At 44.6% G+C, this 16,343-nt stretch overlaps 1 protein-coding gene across 2 annotated transcripts in view; it reads left to right on the forward strand.

Annotated features, from left to right (window-relative positions):
* Positions 1 to 3,621, forward strand: part of fbxl17 (F-box and leucine-rich repeat protein 17) — a 200,551-nt gene extending 196,930 nt beyond the window's left edge. Inside the window, exon 10 of one of the 2 annotated variants that reach the window (XR_012956150.1) lies at positions 769 to 907. Coding sequence is in view for 1 of the 2 variants with exons in the window: in XM_076099661.1 (XP_075955776.1) it covers positions 769 to 906 (138 nt within the window). In the remaining variant the exon portion in view is untranslated. Of the gene's footprint in view, positions 1 to 768 lie in introns of both variants that reach the window. The other variant, XM_076099661.1, reaches the window with a different exon arrangement.
* The last annotated feature ends 12,722 nt before the right edge of the window (positions 3,622 to 16,343 follow it).

Here is a 16,343-nt window from a genome sequence, read left to right on the forward strand (position 1 = left end):
CAAACACATTGCTTTTCCTTCATTTTAGTCCAGTAGACTGCCATTTTGACAGGGCATTAACAGTTCAATCTGTGCTTCTTATCTTAACAAGGCATCATGGGGCGACGCAGAGACGGTCGACAGATTTTTAGATTACTCCGTTTAAATGAAGTCATTTAAAAAGCTGTATTTATTAGACCTAAAGCAATATTTCTGCTACATTTATGTGGGTTTTCAGCTGATTGCCTCTTTTTTAATACATCTACCCAGGACTCCCTGGAAGTCTGCTCTGATACTGAACGAATGATTCTCCATTGGTTTCCTCCTCAGACGCTCAGTGTGTTAACGTCGGGCTGGGACAACGGAGCGAATTTATCAAATAAGACAACAAACGCCAGTAACTTCAGAAGAGACGCATTCGATTTGATTAAGTCAGACTGCTGAAGTCGGCAAACATACTGTTCATTTCTGCACACAAGGGCTGTCGATGTTGTCCCCCATCACTTCCACTGGAAACGCATGAAGCGATATTATGATGGTATTTAAACGGATTATAGCCAAGCTGGTTTATTGTGCACATGGGCACCTGACTTGAATTATTCCTTATCCTTGAACTGGTCGTACTGTCATCAAACAGGACAAACGTATCATAAGTGAGCCAACATGAGAAAAGTCACACACACTACATTCCACTACATAATTATTGTTACACTTATTGTCATTGAGGTGATTCTTATCATTTGATCATCATTCTGTGTCTTTGTTTGTGTGTGTGTGTGTGTTTTGCAGGTGAACGAGGAGACGGTGGAGAGGCTGGTGGTCCAGTACCCTCACATTGTTTTCAGCACAGTGATGCAGGATTGCAAGAGAACCCTGGAGAGAGCTTATCAAATGGGCTGGAGCCCCAACACGTCGAACACATCGTAGCTACCGCTGGATCTCACACACACACACACACACACAGCTACGCAGAGGCCCTTATTGTGTACAGACACACATACAGAATATTTGCAGCTCAGTCATGTTTGCCTCTCGTCCACTGTTCAAACATGCACGTGAACATGTAGCTACACACTCACAGACAATGGTCCAGTTCACAAACCTTCTTCCTTTGGAGAAAATCTCTCATTTTATTAATTTAAGTCAAATATCGACCGCCTGGTATTTTATATTTAAGCGAGGTGGTTACTATACTCCAATTATAGGTTATAATCAACAAGAATTTTCCTCATCATCATTGTCAATAAGTAATATTACATCCAACAATGTCGTGTTTCTTTCTTTGACTCGACCCTTAAGTGACTAGTTTGTTTTGGGGCAAAGCAGGGCACCGACAGCTTTTATTGGTCAGCTGCTTTAAGTGGGTGTTACTCAGTTGATAGAGTTAAGCCTCATCAAACTAAACCGACTCCCCGTCCGTCTGTCTGCACATCTTTTGTGCATCTCGAGAACCGTTCATCCGACGATCTACTTCACACTCGGTGGGTGTATTGTCGGGGATTCATGGGAGTGCTTTGGTCGAATATGGACACGCGCTTTCAATATTTATGAACATTGAATAAACAAGCATAAAGCGCTCCGTTTAGCAGAGGTCCAGCATTTCGTCTGCGGCGGGCTCATCGACCGCAGGTCGCTTTACAACCTATGTCGCACTATGTGCGATGTAAAATGGACTTCCACTCTGTTCAACGTGGCGCTTTCAGTTCCTGTATGATGCTGGACATTTTAATGAATAGTAACGCGTTATATCTGAATTGTTATATTTTATGTGTCAAATCTGAATCGGCAACGGTAACATTTTTCTGTCAGGTAAATGTATTAGCCACAGGCCGAGGTTGCCCACCTTGCCTGATGGTAAGGTGTTGTTTTTCCTGTGAACCCGAGTGTATTTCACCGGTGTTTGTGATCGTGAGTAGCCGTGGCTTTGGTGTGTGTGATACAACTAAGTCATGGCAGCTGTATTGCCGAGGAGGATTCAAGGAAGTGAAGTGGTTTGTGTGAGCGGTTCTCGAGAAAGCTGCAAGCAGCAACACCGCAGGCCAAGCATTCATCCCGAACGAGCATGTTTTCAACGGCCCCTGCTCTGGTACATTTAATGTCCTCCGTATCACCGAGGATGTAGTCCGGGTAAAGATGCATGAGGAGGGGTGGGGTTTGACGGTCTGGTCTTGAATCAATGGAAAAGATCCGAACTAACGCATCCTGAAATCAAAGTCGTTAAGGGGTGGTCAGACGAGGATTGTTTTTAATGAGCAAAGATTAAAGAAAGGAGCCGATGTTCCTGAGCGCTGCGCCCATGTCGGGCCCTCTGCGCTGTTTACTTCCTTCAAACTGAACTCAACTGATGCAGCGAGATTGCACACCACAGAGCAGAGACTTGGAGATCAGGAGACGACAAGACCAGAAGACGGCCGGGGCTTCAGACCTCACTTGAGGCATTTTGAGGAATCTGTGATGTTTATTTTGTCCCAAGTAGTTTTGTTTTTTTTCTGTTCTTTTCTTGGATGTCCAGTACAGTGTTAAAAGGCATTCGTGCACCCATACGTGTTGAGATGTTTGACGGGGCTCCATTTGAAGGACAGAGCTCTTCGCTGTGACGTAATATGCACATTGTCACGGCACAGAAGAAAGGTTCAAAACCCCGGTAAATTCATGGCAGGGAAACAGCGGCGATTATTTCTCAAAAAACGGCATGTTTACATTCAGATTCTCATCTTTTTTTTTGTTTTTTAGCGACAGAGATGTTATCTACAGATGACCTGTCGTTGAAGAGAGCCTCTGTATGACTTTGGAACAATGCTGTTTTTTGATGCCATGCTTAGATTTAGAGTTGACTGAGCATCACCTGGAGTCAGTACAGAATGAACTAAAACAGCACTTGAAATAGAAGTTGCCTTTACCTAAAGACCCCGGCTGATGTTATCAGAATAATACCCACAACCGCCGGGATGACAGGTAAGAGGAAACGTTGCCTTAATGCTGAGTGGGTCCTGTAATTGCCATCCAATTAACTGCAGAAATGTTTATCTGAGTTTGTCTAATACCATACTCCTATCATTTGATATATACATATAAATAAATACTGTGTGGGATTTACCTGATATTGGGTTTGAGCATATTCTTGTAACATTAGCTATGTAGCAATGCAATGAGGGATTTATCTTTCTTAGTGGTGTAGGATGTACAAAAAAAAAGAAAAGAAAAAAAACTGTCTTGGGCCTATAACCAGAGGGTTAAAGGTCTTCCATCTATCCTATAGAGACTCAGTAGTGTACAGATAAAGATGCAAATAACCAGGGTATTTTTCTATGGTGTGAACCGGCTCTGGGCTCAGCCTCCACACACCGTCACTCCGACATGAACAATAGCTTGCTGAGCCTCGGGTTTGAGTAGAACTGCAAACTTTCTACAGCATATAGAGATTTCAGACAATTAAAAACACCTTCATTTTACCCTTGTCAGGATTTGTAGACTTTAACCGGTGTCTCCCGCTGCCTGTTTTTGTTCGGTTTCTGTTCTTTTGTAATCCCCATATGCACTTTCTTCCCCTGCTAGATGTTGACACACTTGATTCCTGATTTGTTAAGGCAACCGTAAATGACTGGATTTACATAAAGATGAATAAAACACTACTTCAAGCTTTCTTTTCTCTTTTCCTTTTGTATGTGTGGACTTGAGGCAGGAGAGGAATATTCAAAATGACAGTGGAATACTCATCTGTGGACTGCTTTTGCTCTTTTGCATGTTTTTCCAAACTTTTTTTGTAACATCGATTGCATTTCAACACAAAGTCCGCCATGACTACAATGGCGGACTTGGTGAAATTTAAATTCAACACGGATTGCATCTGTATGCTCAGGTAGAAATGCAAATACGGAAACCAGCATGTTTTCCATCACAACCAAAAGGCCTTGGAATACACAAGTGTGACACAGCGAAGCCTCTGTATTGGTAGAAATAAAGATGTTTTCCACAGACACTCATGCGTTGATAACGTCTTTTCTATTGAGCACCACGACACAACAATCAACCTGCATTTCCATTCAGCTACACTTGTGATGTCAAGGTCAGAACTATTGCCACAGTCACAGCAGCTTTCACATTCAAAAGTGGGGAGACGTCAGCTTACTGCAGAGCAAGACAGCAGAGACCTCAGAGAGCTCAAACAAAAAGCTGTCGCTCCATATGTCCCCAGTCTTTCACAATATTGTCCCTGTCAAGTGTGCATTTTCATGTCTGGCGATCAAACACGGGAGATGGCATCAAACAGGAAGTGGAGGTTGGGTCTTCCCTGATACATTCTCTGTGTTGCCAACACAATATGTGTCAATGAGAGGCGCACTTTACTCCAATCACAGCTAAAGGAGTGTTCTCTGTGTCTTAATAAAAGCATATGACCTATTGAGACATGAATACATGGAGCAAACACATGCAGACATACCTTCCATTGTAATCTGTGTCTTCTTTTCCACGTCACATGTTGCACAGAGAATGGAAGCGCCAACACATCTCTTAGTTACATTCACCCACAACAATTACTGCCTTTGTGAGCTTCTAATTTTAAAGTTTTGTGTCAGAAATGTGTCGTTACAATACTGCAGTGTGATTTAAGGCTGTAATTTGTGCGTTTTGTTTCAGGTGTATTTCCCCCCCCAATACCTTTTTATCTGATATTATAATCTATAGTATTTGTCGCAGTAATGGGCAATTGTTTTGGATTGCTTTCGATTTCACAGGTGTTCATTTTGTTGCATCCACCCCCTCCCTGTAACAACCGAGGCATACAAACGTTACAGCTGCTTGAAACTGAGCAGATTGTAAACACAAAGCAGCACTTGTAAAGTCACTTCAGATTTTTTCTAATATTTTCTGAAAGACCTGCTGTTCTCGTGACTAAAACATATTGTGTTTGCAGAGGACAAAACATACAATTCGGAACAATTCTCATGAGATTATTATTTTTCTTTGAATTATTGGCGTTTTACTTATTTTAATAGTAAAGTAATAATAGTATAGTGTAGACATGAGGAGAAAGACCGAGGGGGGGTATGATGGAACAAATGTGCACATGTTTTCTCTCCCTCCCTTTCTGCAATCTGATCTCACTTCCTCTCTTTTTATCAGATGAGAAAAGTGCAATTATTGTCAGGAGGGGAGTCGAGGCCGTTGCCCTCCATGTCCACGAGACAAATATTCACATAATGTTTCTAATTGCAGTTGCATTGTTTTGTTTTGCATTTTTCTTCTTGTGTGTTTGGCGTTGTGCTTATTTAATGTTGTATGTCAGCATAACATAGGTAGAAAGAAGAAGGTCTTGTTGGGCCAGTGAGTGTCAAAAGACCTTCAGTCAGGACGATTCCTATTCTACTTCAGCAGCAGGAGAAACCTACTTCAATATCTTGTATTTCTCTGTCCCTGACAAGCAGAGACATTCATAATTTGGCCTTTGGCTCCTTCTCCTCTGCATCTGTTGAAGGCCTTCTGATTTCAGAATGTCTGTTTTTTTTTTTTTTCTTCAAATATCTCTGCTACAAATGAGCCCATCTTCCTCTACTCGCTCCCACTTCTCTCCCGGGTAAATTACGCAGCTTGCTGAATGTTACTGCCGCCAATTAGCGCCTTTGCAAAATGTGAGTGTATGCCATCGATTCTCCTGCTGATTGAGGCGGGTTTCCATCGATGGCTCGCACTCCTCGGACGCCTGCAATATTCATCAAGGTGGAAGAAGGTGTTTCGTCCGGCACTTGGAAGAGAAACTGCCCTCCGGAAAAGGGAAAGTGTGCGCTCGGGCTCGGCAGAATAGCAATACTATTGCTATTCTGCCGAGAATATTATAGGGAGCAGTAATTAAACTTGGTCAATATTCATGCCGTCATTACATTTTTAATGAGGTGCTGATAAGAATTGACGCTGTCCATACAGGACATTTGTCATGTCGGACCTGCAAGGACGTTAGTCTAGTCTTCCCAAGAAATGAGTATTTTTCGAGACCTAATCATAGCTGACATTGACGGATGTCCTCGACTGAAAAGGTAGGGGCTCCTTTCAACTTCCTCACAAGAATTGATACGGAGCATCTAGTCCTGATGAAGGCTGTGTTGTTTTTAGAAACATGGCTGTCCACCCTGCTTAAGCGTCGGTGTGCTGTCGAGAACTACAGTGGGTGTGTCGGAGCCTTTGTGTTTTGTAGTGCTTCAGAACAAGACGCGGATGCTTGTGAGCTGGATGCAGTGACTTGTTGATCAATGGTGATGAGGTTTGATCTACTGTGGTAGTGTCTGATACAGTGCAGCCCCTACATCACTAGTTCGGGAACGTCACTCCATTATTCACACTTCTTCCTTTGGACAAGTCATGTCCTGTCTTCCAGGTATTTAGCGTGACCTCGGTTGGTCATCTTTGCCTCGGACACCTTCCTTGAGGGACTGACTGCGGAGGGTCCGCTCTGCTGAAGCTTCCCATCATCCTATTCCTCCCACACTGAATCAACTTTACTCTGGCACATCCCAGCATTCCCTCCGCTTCACCCCTGCCCTCTCCAAGCCCAGATTCTTCCTGTCTCTTGCAAATCATGTCAATCATTTGTCCACATCTGGCCCGAGTGCTCCGGGAGCTTCAATATTTATCAACATATAAAAGGAAAATATTTCCTGTCCATCATCATATACTGTTCTCACCCCGCTCCCCGGGGGGGCGAGGAGGTATTTTGCCAAGCTATACCTGTGGTATTCTGCCTGCCTATTGACTCGTGTTGATTCTGCAGTAGGGGAAGGAGCCTAGCGTTGAATAGCAAAGATGTTAATGGGTTGACTTTGTAACTGACACGGCGTTTGAGCAGCGGGAGCGAGCTCGGTGCTGCTATTCATGACTCCAGAGGAGCCTGTGCATTCTAGGCCCAGACGAGACCCACAGAGAACTCCAGAAGAGAGTATTTGAATTACAGCGACTCGTTTACTTGCTTTGGACGGTCGAAGTCGGTTAGAGGGGGACGAATTTCCCTCCCAGTCACTGCATCTGGAAATTGAACTTGAACATGACAGAACCCGGCAGTCCTCAGCGTGATGTATGAAGATTTATGGGTATGAATTTCTCTATAATGGTTTGCCTCTCACCAGGGGCTACAACTAAACCAGCTTTCCTGTCCAACCTCACGAAGATAAAAAGAAATGAGATTTGTTAATCCACCGAATTTTGACATCCTCCCAATAGCCTCATTCCTGCCGCCTGGGGAAAATATCAACCAATGAGTCCCCTCAGAAAGAAAGTGAGGTGTGCCGAGCATGTGTGTTGCCAAGGATAATGAAGTCACTGTGATCCCCCCCGTTCCATGGCTCCATGTAGATGTTGTCTTTCTGTCTTTCTAGCTGGAGTTAATTGCGGTGTTTAGGCAGAGCTCAGTCTAGCTTCTAAACGGCAAAGGTTAATTAGCAACAGAAGGATCTCCACACAAGATATGTTGACATTTACATTTCCTCCCTGGCTGAAATGAGAAAGAACCCCGTTTGGTGGCTTTGGGACGGGAAAAGGGAGAAAAATGATTCCTCTACAAACATCCTAATTTCTATGCATGGCTTGGCGTTGATATGCAGATTTGGCAGTTGGATGACATTTAAAAAGTAGTTAATTGTGCAAATCTTTGTTTTAGACTGGAAAGGTCATGGATAGTGAGAGTCTTTCATCATGAACTAACCCCCCCCCCCCTCATCAGCACAGCTGCAGAGAAGGGGGTGGGGGGGGGGGGGGGGGGGGGTTGTTGGTTTCTCCGCTGACCGCCTTATAAAGTCGCCCATCGCCTTTCAAGGTGGTTCATGAATATTTATACGCACAAACTGTTTGGAAAATGAAAATTAATCTGCAGCCCTACGGGAGATGACTTGGCTATCTGTTTCCACCAAAGAACACCATTCGGGATGGAAATGCTCTATTGTTTTCTTTCTCATATTCCTAAATGTCTGGATATCAAATTAAGCATGTTGCTTCTTGACGGACAATTTTGTTTTATTGCAAGGCATTCCTCCTCTTATTACAGTACAACTCTACAACTCTGTAATGTTTCTCCCATAAGATTTGTTTGTGTTTGGCTCTCATAACTTCTCTATTGCAATGTGTTTTGGGGTAAACTCACACAGGAAAAACAATCCTTCCCTCTGGATGCAATATGATAATGCTGAATAGATGTATTGCATGTAATGCTTTGTCCACATTTTGGGATATTACCATCTAACAGGCAACACTGGTGAAAATGCACAATGAATTAAAGATACAGCAGGTGCACAGATTGGAAATTTTACACCTGGTTTCACCTGAATAGCACAAATGGATACGTAATTGCTCCATTTCATCACTTCCCTTCGCTGGGTGACATTAAAGGGAGCTCTTTGAGAGAACGGAATAAGGATGAACACATCCAACTGGGGACTTGAGCAAAGCCTAAATCTGATCATGCTTATTTATATTTGTCTTTCAGCAGAAAAAAACCAACCCTCTCTTTGATTTAGCTACCATTAGGGTTCCTCCAAGGATATGCTGGTCTTGTTTGCTCGCTGAAATATCTCGCTGCACATTTAATCAACGCCTGATTCTCCCACCGCTCTTTGTTTTCTCCTCTGAAGCACGATCTCAAGTCCTCCTCGGTTCGCCGTCAAATTAATACACTCCAGCGCCGTTCTAAAGCTGCAGATGGCCAGCGTCAGACTGGACCAGATTCAGGGTCTCCCAGCCAACTGCTCTGACATGTCAGACATGCCGGTATGTCTTGTCACTCCCCACCCCTCCACTGTAACAAAGGTCGGGCCGACTCCCCTCTGGAGCTCCGGGCCCAAGTGGCTCGCAGAGACCTGAGGCGTGACGGAGCCCCAAGTCTCAAGGCCAAGAGTGCACCCCCGGACCTCCTTTCAAAGCGGCCCCCTCCTTCCTCCTGAAACCTAGTGTCCATTTAATCCTCCTTCAATTCCATCTCTTGCCGCCCAAACCCTCCAATCAACACCTCCCTCTGCTCCCTGCAGAACCGTCACACACACACACACACACACACACACACACACACACACACACACACACACACACACACACACACACACATTCCCCTTTGCATTTCCCTCACTGAATTCCCCCCCCCCCCCCATTTTCCATCTCCAAATCTCACACTTGCTACTCGCCACCTCTTGGCCCCTCACCGCACCGACCGCCCAGCCCCTCCACCCACCTTGGTGGCTTTCCAGGGGTGTGTATTTCACGCCCTGGTGGCTGGACAGGCTCTGGGTGATTTCCCAAGGTGGGGGCTGAAGGTTGGGCAGGAACCAGTGGTGTGGAGTGATGTCAGAGCAGGGACTAGGTTTTTTTTGTGAGCGTGTGTATGTCTGTGTGTATGTGACTGCGTATCTTATGTGTCTGCATGTGTAGGAGTATATAGTTTGAACTCCTTTCAAAAGGCCAGCTGTACAAATGCTGCTCTGAATGAGAGAGGTGTTGAATTAACAAGCCATACGAGGCTGCCGATTCTCCTGTGTTGCTCCGTACACTGACCTGGCAATAATGAGGCAGAGACACATTACAGCGGTGCTTTATGGGTTATGTTCTGAACATTACTAGACCAAAGGGGCTAATGTGCTGGTGCGCGGAAAGCCAGATGAAATGACAGTGCAGCGAGCCAACGGAGCGTAATGAGAATATTGTGTTTTGAATAAGCCGAAATGGGGTGAATTTGCACGGGACATGGGCCAAGGCAACGGTCCCCGCTGTGCTCTTTAGACGGTGTTCGAGGATCTTTTTCAAACCAGCATGGCGGTGCTTCCTCCGCTGTGGCTGGGCTCTGAAAAGCAGGCTTTTATTTATTTATTTACCTCTATTTACTCAGGCTAGTTTGACCGTACCGGGCCGCTTTTCAGAAACTCCCCGCTTCACCCTCAGTTCCACACATTCGCACCTCATGGGAGCCAAGGTTCCCCCATTGTTGTTCAACGAGCGTTTCTACTTGACCAGCCGGGTGTTAATTGCCTTACTCAGGGTCACTTCCACAGAAGTTGCTTGGGAATGTGCTGGCTTTTTTTCTTTTGCACTGCCCTCGTGTTCCCAGCTCGGGGATTTGAGGAAACAGCCTTCCAGTCAAAAGCCCAATTCTCTGAGCTATACCTCATGGTTGGAGCATAAATAGGTAGACAGCTTTTCTTTTGAGTAAGCTTCAGGTGTTCTGTTGCATTCTCTGAATGACCTGCTCACCATGCTCAATAAGAATGTCACAACTGCAGACTATATTTGGCTTCATGTCCTCGGTGTAATTAGCTAAATGTCTGCATGTCAACGCTGTGGCTGCTACGTGACGACCGAGCATGCCTGTGTGGTGTAGTCTGAAATGACTTCATCAAAGGGAAGGATTCATATCTCAAAACTAAACATGTTGAACAATGCACTGGCACCAGCACTGCAAGTGCATACGTGTGTGTGTGTGTGTGAGCACCAGTTTCTGTGCCTATAGGCGTACGTGACCAGCTTCTTGGAGTCTCGTCTGCCTGTCCGACTCCCACCATTGTAACGCCACGAACAACATATAAAGCCATTATTCAGGAAATACATTCTTGTGGTTATTACACTGACAACCTGTCTCCTCACAGCTATTATCACTGTGTTTTTTTAAAGATCTTGTTGTTGGTAGTTTAAGGAGAAGAGACCGATTTGGGAAGCTGTTCACCTCGTCCCTTTGAATGCTTTTTTTTTATACATGTATTTTAGACGAGATGTCATGCTGTTGCCTAAATATAAAGTAATTAAAAAAAACACTATTGCAGAAGCTGCAAAGACTTTGATTACAATGTATAAAGTGACACGTTTGTTGATGAACAGTTACAGCAATGAGTACGCAAATTGAGTTACTCGTGTCTTCTTTTAGGAAATGTGAGATCCCATAATGGATCCTCTATATTTGTAGATTTATTTTAATGAGTTTTGGAATGACTAACTTAAGTCAGAGATTCTAACGATTCTATTTGATAAACTCAGCCAGTTATTTTGCAACAAAGCTACTTTCTCAGCTAAATCTAACACTTTAATAGCCTCCAAATTTATGCCTTTGTGCAGACATCTCACTTCACGGTGGAAAATGTTTTCCCCCTCTGAACCACAAACAGAAATAAATGTGTAATCAGAACAACCAGAGCATAAATCAGCAAAAGGCAGCCTCTTCCAAATCCGTCTCAGCCAGCACAGATAAGATACGCCACGTTGGGTCAAGACAAGGTAAAGAAGAAATAAGAGCTGAGTCATTGAAATACAACCTGTATCTGATCGGCCTGGTGGCTTTGTTTGGGAGCCAAGTTAATGTTTCCTTGGAATGTTTGTTCTGTGCTCTCTTGATGGACAATAACATATTATTTCCATAAAAGAAGATGAACACCTCCTGCTGTTCCCCCCGCACACACACTCTCTGGATCTTTTCTCTATCTTTCATCTCGCTGGCTTGTCCTCAAGTGACTCTCTTGTTTGGCTTTCTTTTCTCTTCTAGCCTGTATATCAAAGAGGAGGCAAGTGTGGTCCGTTAAGACCATGTGTCATAAAGATGATCCAGATTTGCTTTCTGTTACCAGGGAGGATCTGGGTCGGCTGTGGTCGGGAAGACTGCTTCTCTGTGTGGGAAGTGATTTTGCATTTCTCTCGAGGAGCTCAGCTAACTGAACCTAACCTGAGAAGAGGAACGGGGAGAATATGAGTTCTCCTCCTGACCTTATTGCTGCATTAGCAGAAACAACACCCTCAGGAACAGGACACCTGTTGCATGTTTGATTGTGTGTGGTTAGACAGCTGTGTGTCTGTGTGTTGGCGTACATGCATGTGCGTCTGCACGGGACGACAGCAGACAAGATCTTTGCACACTAGGAAGAGAAAGACAGCCAGAATGTGAGCTAAATGATTTGTTCAGGTGCAGGTGTGGAGCAACAGCTTCGTCGTTCCCCATTCAGGGGAAAGGAAAGTAATTAAACACGGTCTCTGAAAATATTTCAATTGATATGTTATTCAGCAGAACGCCGGGGACTGACGTATAAACACTATGTTATAATAATTTCTCTAAGTGACTGTGAAATGACTTGGGCTAGTTGTACCATTTCAGCTACTCCATAGAAGCCCAAACGCTGGATATTTAACTCACTATAAGCTTTCCCAAATGACCACAGATTGTGCTAAGAGAAGAGAATGAACTCGGCACATTAGATTCAGGAGGTAATTGAAATGAATCTTTGACTGTCTAATCGACTCTCAGTCGAAGCAGAGTCAGGTCTGCAGAATGAGATATTTAAATAAAGACAGGAACATATTCTCCAACACTCTGTCACGCTTCTCCTCTCGCAGGTTAGCGATGCGCCGCAAAGCCAACAACAGCTGCTCGGCCTGAAGAAACAACAGTGCTGTGCCAGTGGTTCATACGCTTTGAATGTAACAAAGCAATGCATCTTGATTGTAGGTCTCACACCTTTATTCATAACTGACGGTGATAAAAAAATGTTGACAAACATACATGTGGCAGCTGGTGAAGCGTTGTAACATGGATTAATTGCTGTTAACCGAGGGTAGTTGAGGTATCTGGCCTCGAGGCAAATGTCCCGTTAAATAAGGCAAGTTCGGAGTCTTCCCTCAAATTCTCAAAGGCTGCCAAACAAAAAATCTTTTGCTTTTCAAAATGAATTGTCGGCGGTTCTGTATTCTCCAACACCGCCTGGCCCGTGTGAACACGCTAACCATGCTCCAGCAGCGGACTCACACACCTTGCGGAAGGACTCCATTCATCAGCCTGTCAGCTCAATAACATCAATAGCCTCGTGGCCAGTGGTTAATCTAGCTACTTAGAGGTCCGCAGAGCCACACCTCTCGTCCGATCACGGCAGATGTGACCAATTCTCAGCCACCCTGGTGCGTTTACTCACTCGATTCTAATCACCATCTCTTTCTGTTCCCCCACCTCCTCACCCACATTCTTGAATAGGCCTGATGGCGCCGACCAGGACAGATAATCAGGCCGAGAGACTTTGTGTTAACGTAGTGATTGCGACATTATACAAGTATCCCCCTCATTCACTGTCTTCAAGAGCAATGTTACAGTCCATGAGAACGATGCACATTTCCAGAGAGAGGCTCAACAAGGAAAAGCCTCCTGACTTTGATTTCCGTCTGTGTTTTTTAGCCCTCTGTGATCTCAGGGCCCGCTCCACGATCTGTTATTCCGGTGGTTTCTGGTGTTCTGTCTCTCTGTATTACTCCCTGAAGACTTCCCCCCCTACTCTGATCAGGGATCAGCCAGCTTTAACAGTGAGGATTGTCCCGAGTGTGTTTCTCTCAGTAGGTCTCTCTGTGGAGGAAGATTCTCTTACACAAGATCCGTGTCCTTAAACGTGTCCGTCAGTTCTTTTTGATGCCATTGATTTTCCACAGTCTGAAGGCTTACAGCTGCTGCTCCTCTTTTCCTCTGTACGAGTTTGAGAGAGAGAGAGAGAGAGAGAGAGAGAGAGAGAGAGAGAGAGAGAGAGAGAGAGAGAGAGAGAGAGAGAGAGAGAGAGAGAGAGAGAGAGAGAGAGAGAGAGAGAGAGAGAGAGAGAGAGAGAGAGAGAGAGAGAGAGAGAGAGAGAGAGAGAGAGAGAGAGAGAAAATAAAAGCAAACATGCTGTGTGTTTGTCTGGCTAATTCCCAAACATGGAAAGTGACCCTCATGTGTACATGTGTGAAAGACACGGGGTCGTGGCCTTGGCTAGCCCTCATCTTTCTAAGTCCAGGCTCTGTCCCTCCCTGCCACAAGCTGCCTCACCCTGGCTCTAACCTTTCTCCATCTGACCCAAACCCTCATCGCCTTTATCCCTCCCCTTCAGGTCCACGAGGTAATAAACACAACAACCAGCCTGACCTCTCGCACAAAAAGCTCAGAGGGAAACGCAAGCTCTCTTGTCCGATATGACAGGAATCTCTTTTTCTCTGCTTTCCGTCTCTTTACAAGTCAGAGTGATGTAGAGAAAAGCGTATTGACTTTGAAGGTTGGCTACAGAAACATCACAGGCGTTGCGCTCAAAGCTGTCCAAGGTAAAGTAGCAGATCAATACTTTTCATATTCCGCTGCGGTGGAGTGCTATCGACCGGGGCCTTCGCGTACCCACGCCGCCTCACAACCAGCATGGCGCGTCGGTCCAAAAGCGTGCTATTTTAATCAGAGAAAGACAATCTCGTGTCTGACAAGTCTGCTCTCATCCCCATCCTCTGCACCCTTCCTCTCCGTCTTCTTCTCTCCTCGCATCTTCTCCAGGATTGATGGATCAGAAAAGTGGTTCTATCCACAGAATAAGAGTCTAAAGAGAAGTTGTCAGGAGTCTAAAGAGAAGTGACACAGAGAGATAGAGACGTCCACCAAAGTGCATGTGTCGTTACGAGACAGGGTGACGCGTAAGAGGCTGTTTGACAGTGTAAGTAGTAAAGCTGGTGGCGAAAGACAAGCACTCCCACAGTTTAAAAGTGATGCTTTTCTTCCCGGCTTCTCCTTTAAGAGGCCTGTCCGGTGTCTATTTCGTTGTTGGAACTTCACACAAGAGCAACTCGCAGTCTTAAATTCAAATATACAGACTTGCAATCTTTGGCTCCGTCTTTTCGCTGCCCTTCACGATGTAATCCAGAAACAGTTGGAGGCCCTGTGTGTTGATGGCAAGCCTGGGGCCCAATCACATTCATTCCACTTAATGTGATTTCACCTATCCTGCTGCTGCTGCCCCGGACCCCTACCGTCAACCTGATTTAGCCGGCGTATCTGCTGCGCCTCTCTTTACCCTGTGAACGACTCAACGCTGTCATTGGCAGAAATAGCAGATCATGATCATCATCATGTTCATCTCCACCACCGGCGCCGCCATCGCTCTCGCTATCATCATGTTCATCTTGACTATCACTATGATCTTACAGAGCGAGCAGTAGGTATCGCTGTCGGAATGAGGGTTTGGAATGTGAAAGTGGAGGTTTCTCTCTCCAGGCGGCCCCAACCTGCGAGGTTTGGTTTCTGACCCCGCAGAGAAACACAGATGGGATTTATATCTCTTCAGAATAGGCAAACTATTGTGGTGTAGGAGAGCATGCAAGGCAGATGTTTGACATTTTTGTGGACACTTAAGCTCTAAGTATAGCAAACACTGAGTTGTACAACCAGAATAATGTAAATTAAGTCTGGTACCACTGTATGATGTTAAAGTTATGATATATAAGTCCTGGTTGATTTGATCCCAGAGGTCAGGGGCAGAAAACAAGACTTGTCAGGGATGCAACGGATGAGGAGCAACTCGTCTGTGTGTTTTACAGCATCGCAGTAAAGGCTTATACACACCCGGGGTGTTTTCTTTGTATGCGATTAATTACAAAGTATAGAAAGTAATACTTTTTTGGAACTGTTGTTTTTGTTGTGCACCTTACACTGCAGAAAGCAACGTCATTTTTTCCCGGAACAAGATCGATTTTTCTGAGCTTTCGCTCTGTGAATAAAGGCATCAACCAATCGCACTGTGTTAAAAGGACATATTTAAAACATACACTAACATACACTAAAACGTACAGCAACATGTAGTAATAAGGTTTACCAAGATAGCAAACTCTATTACTCCTTTCAACCTTGACAAAGGCAGCACAGACGGGATCCACTCCTTCTGTTCTTACCTTTCACAACAAAAGCCCGAGACCTAGACATTGCATTTACAAAGAGGGAACTTAAATTCACTCAGAACATTTCACTGAAAAGAAAGTCCATAAAATAGCGCGTGTAAAGGCCTTAATAGTGAACCTTTGATCCAATGTCTTCTTCATTATGTGAAATGTGTGCATGTGAACCTTTTTGTCCTTTATTTTCCTTTTTTATTTTTTGAATTGGATAATATTAATTCACGGAGTGCATTTAGTGACAGTTTGGGCTCCGTTGCAGCTCTGACAGCTTGACGCAGTAGCAGTGGTGGGTGGAGCTTAGCAAGGGGTCAATTTAACAAGCCAGTAAAGTCTTTATTACGTTACATTCATTTGGCAGAAGCTGGTGTCTAAATGGAACAAAATGCATTCAAATTCTATAAGAACAAGAGCTATAAGAAAAAATGGAAGTGTCTCCCTCCCAAAAGCATGGTTAATGCTGCAGTTCAAGTCTCGAAAGTTGTTTTTAGTTTTCCTTGTTTGTTGGGGGATTCTTTGAGTACTCATCGGCATCTTGTTGAGCGAAACCAGGTTATATTTGCAGTATGCTAAACGGTGCAAATTAGTTTACGGTCTCCTCTCACTTAAGCAAACACATTCTCTGTGTTCTCTCTCTGTTTCTAATCCGAGAGCTTCTTCCATCGACACACTGTATGTAAGACAACACACATGGTACACTG

The sequence above is a fragment of the Anarhichas minor genome, unplaced genomic scaffold, assembly GCF_050575085.1.
Source record: "Anarhichas minor isolate MPS153535 unplaced genomic scaffold, ASM5057508v1 ptg000025l, whole genome shotgun sequence".
Lineage (NCBI taxonomy): Eukaryota > Metazoa > Chordata > Actinopteri > Perciformes > Anarhichadidae > Anarhichas > Anarhichas minor.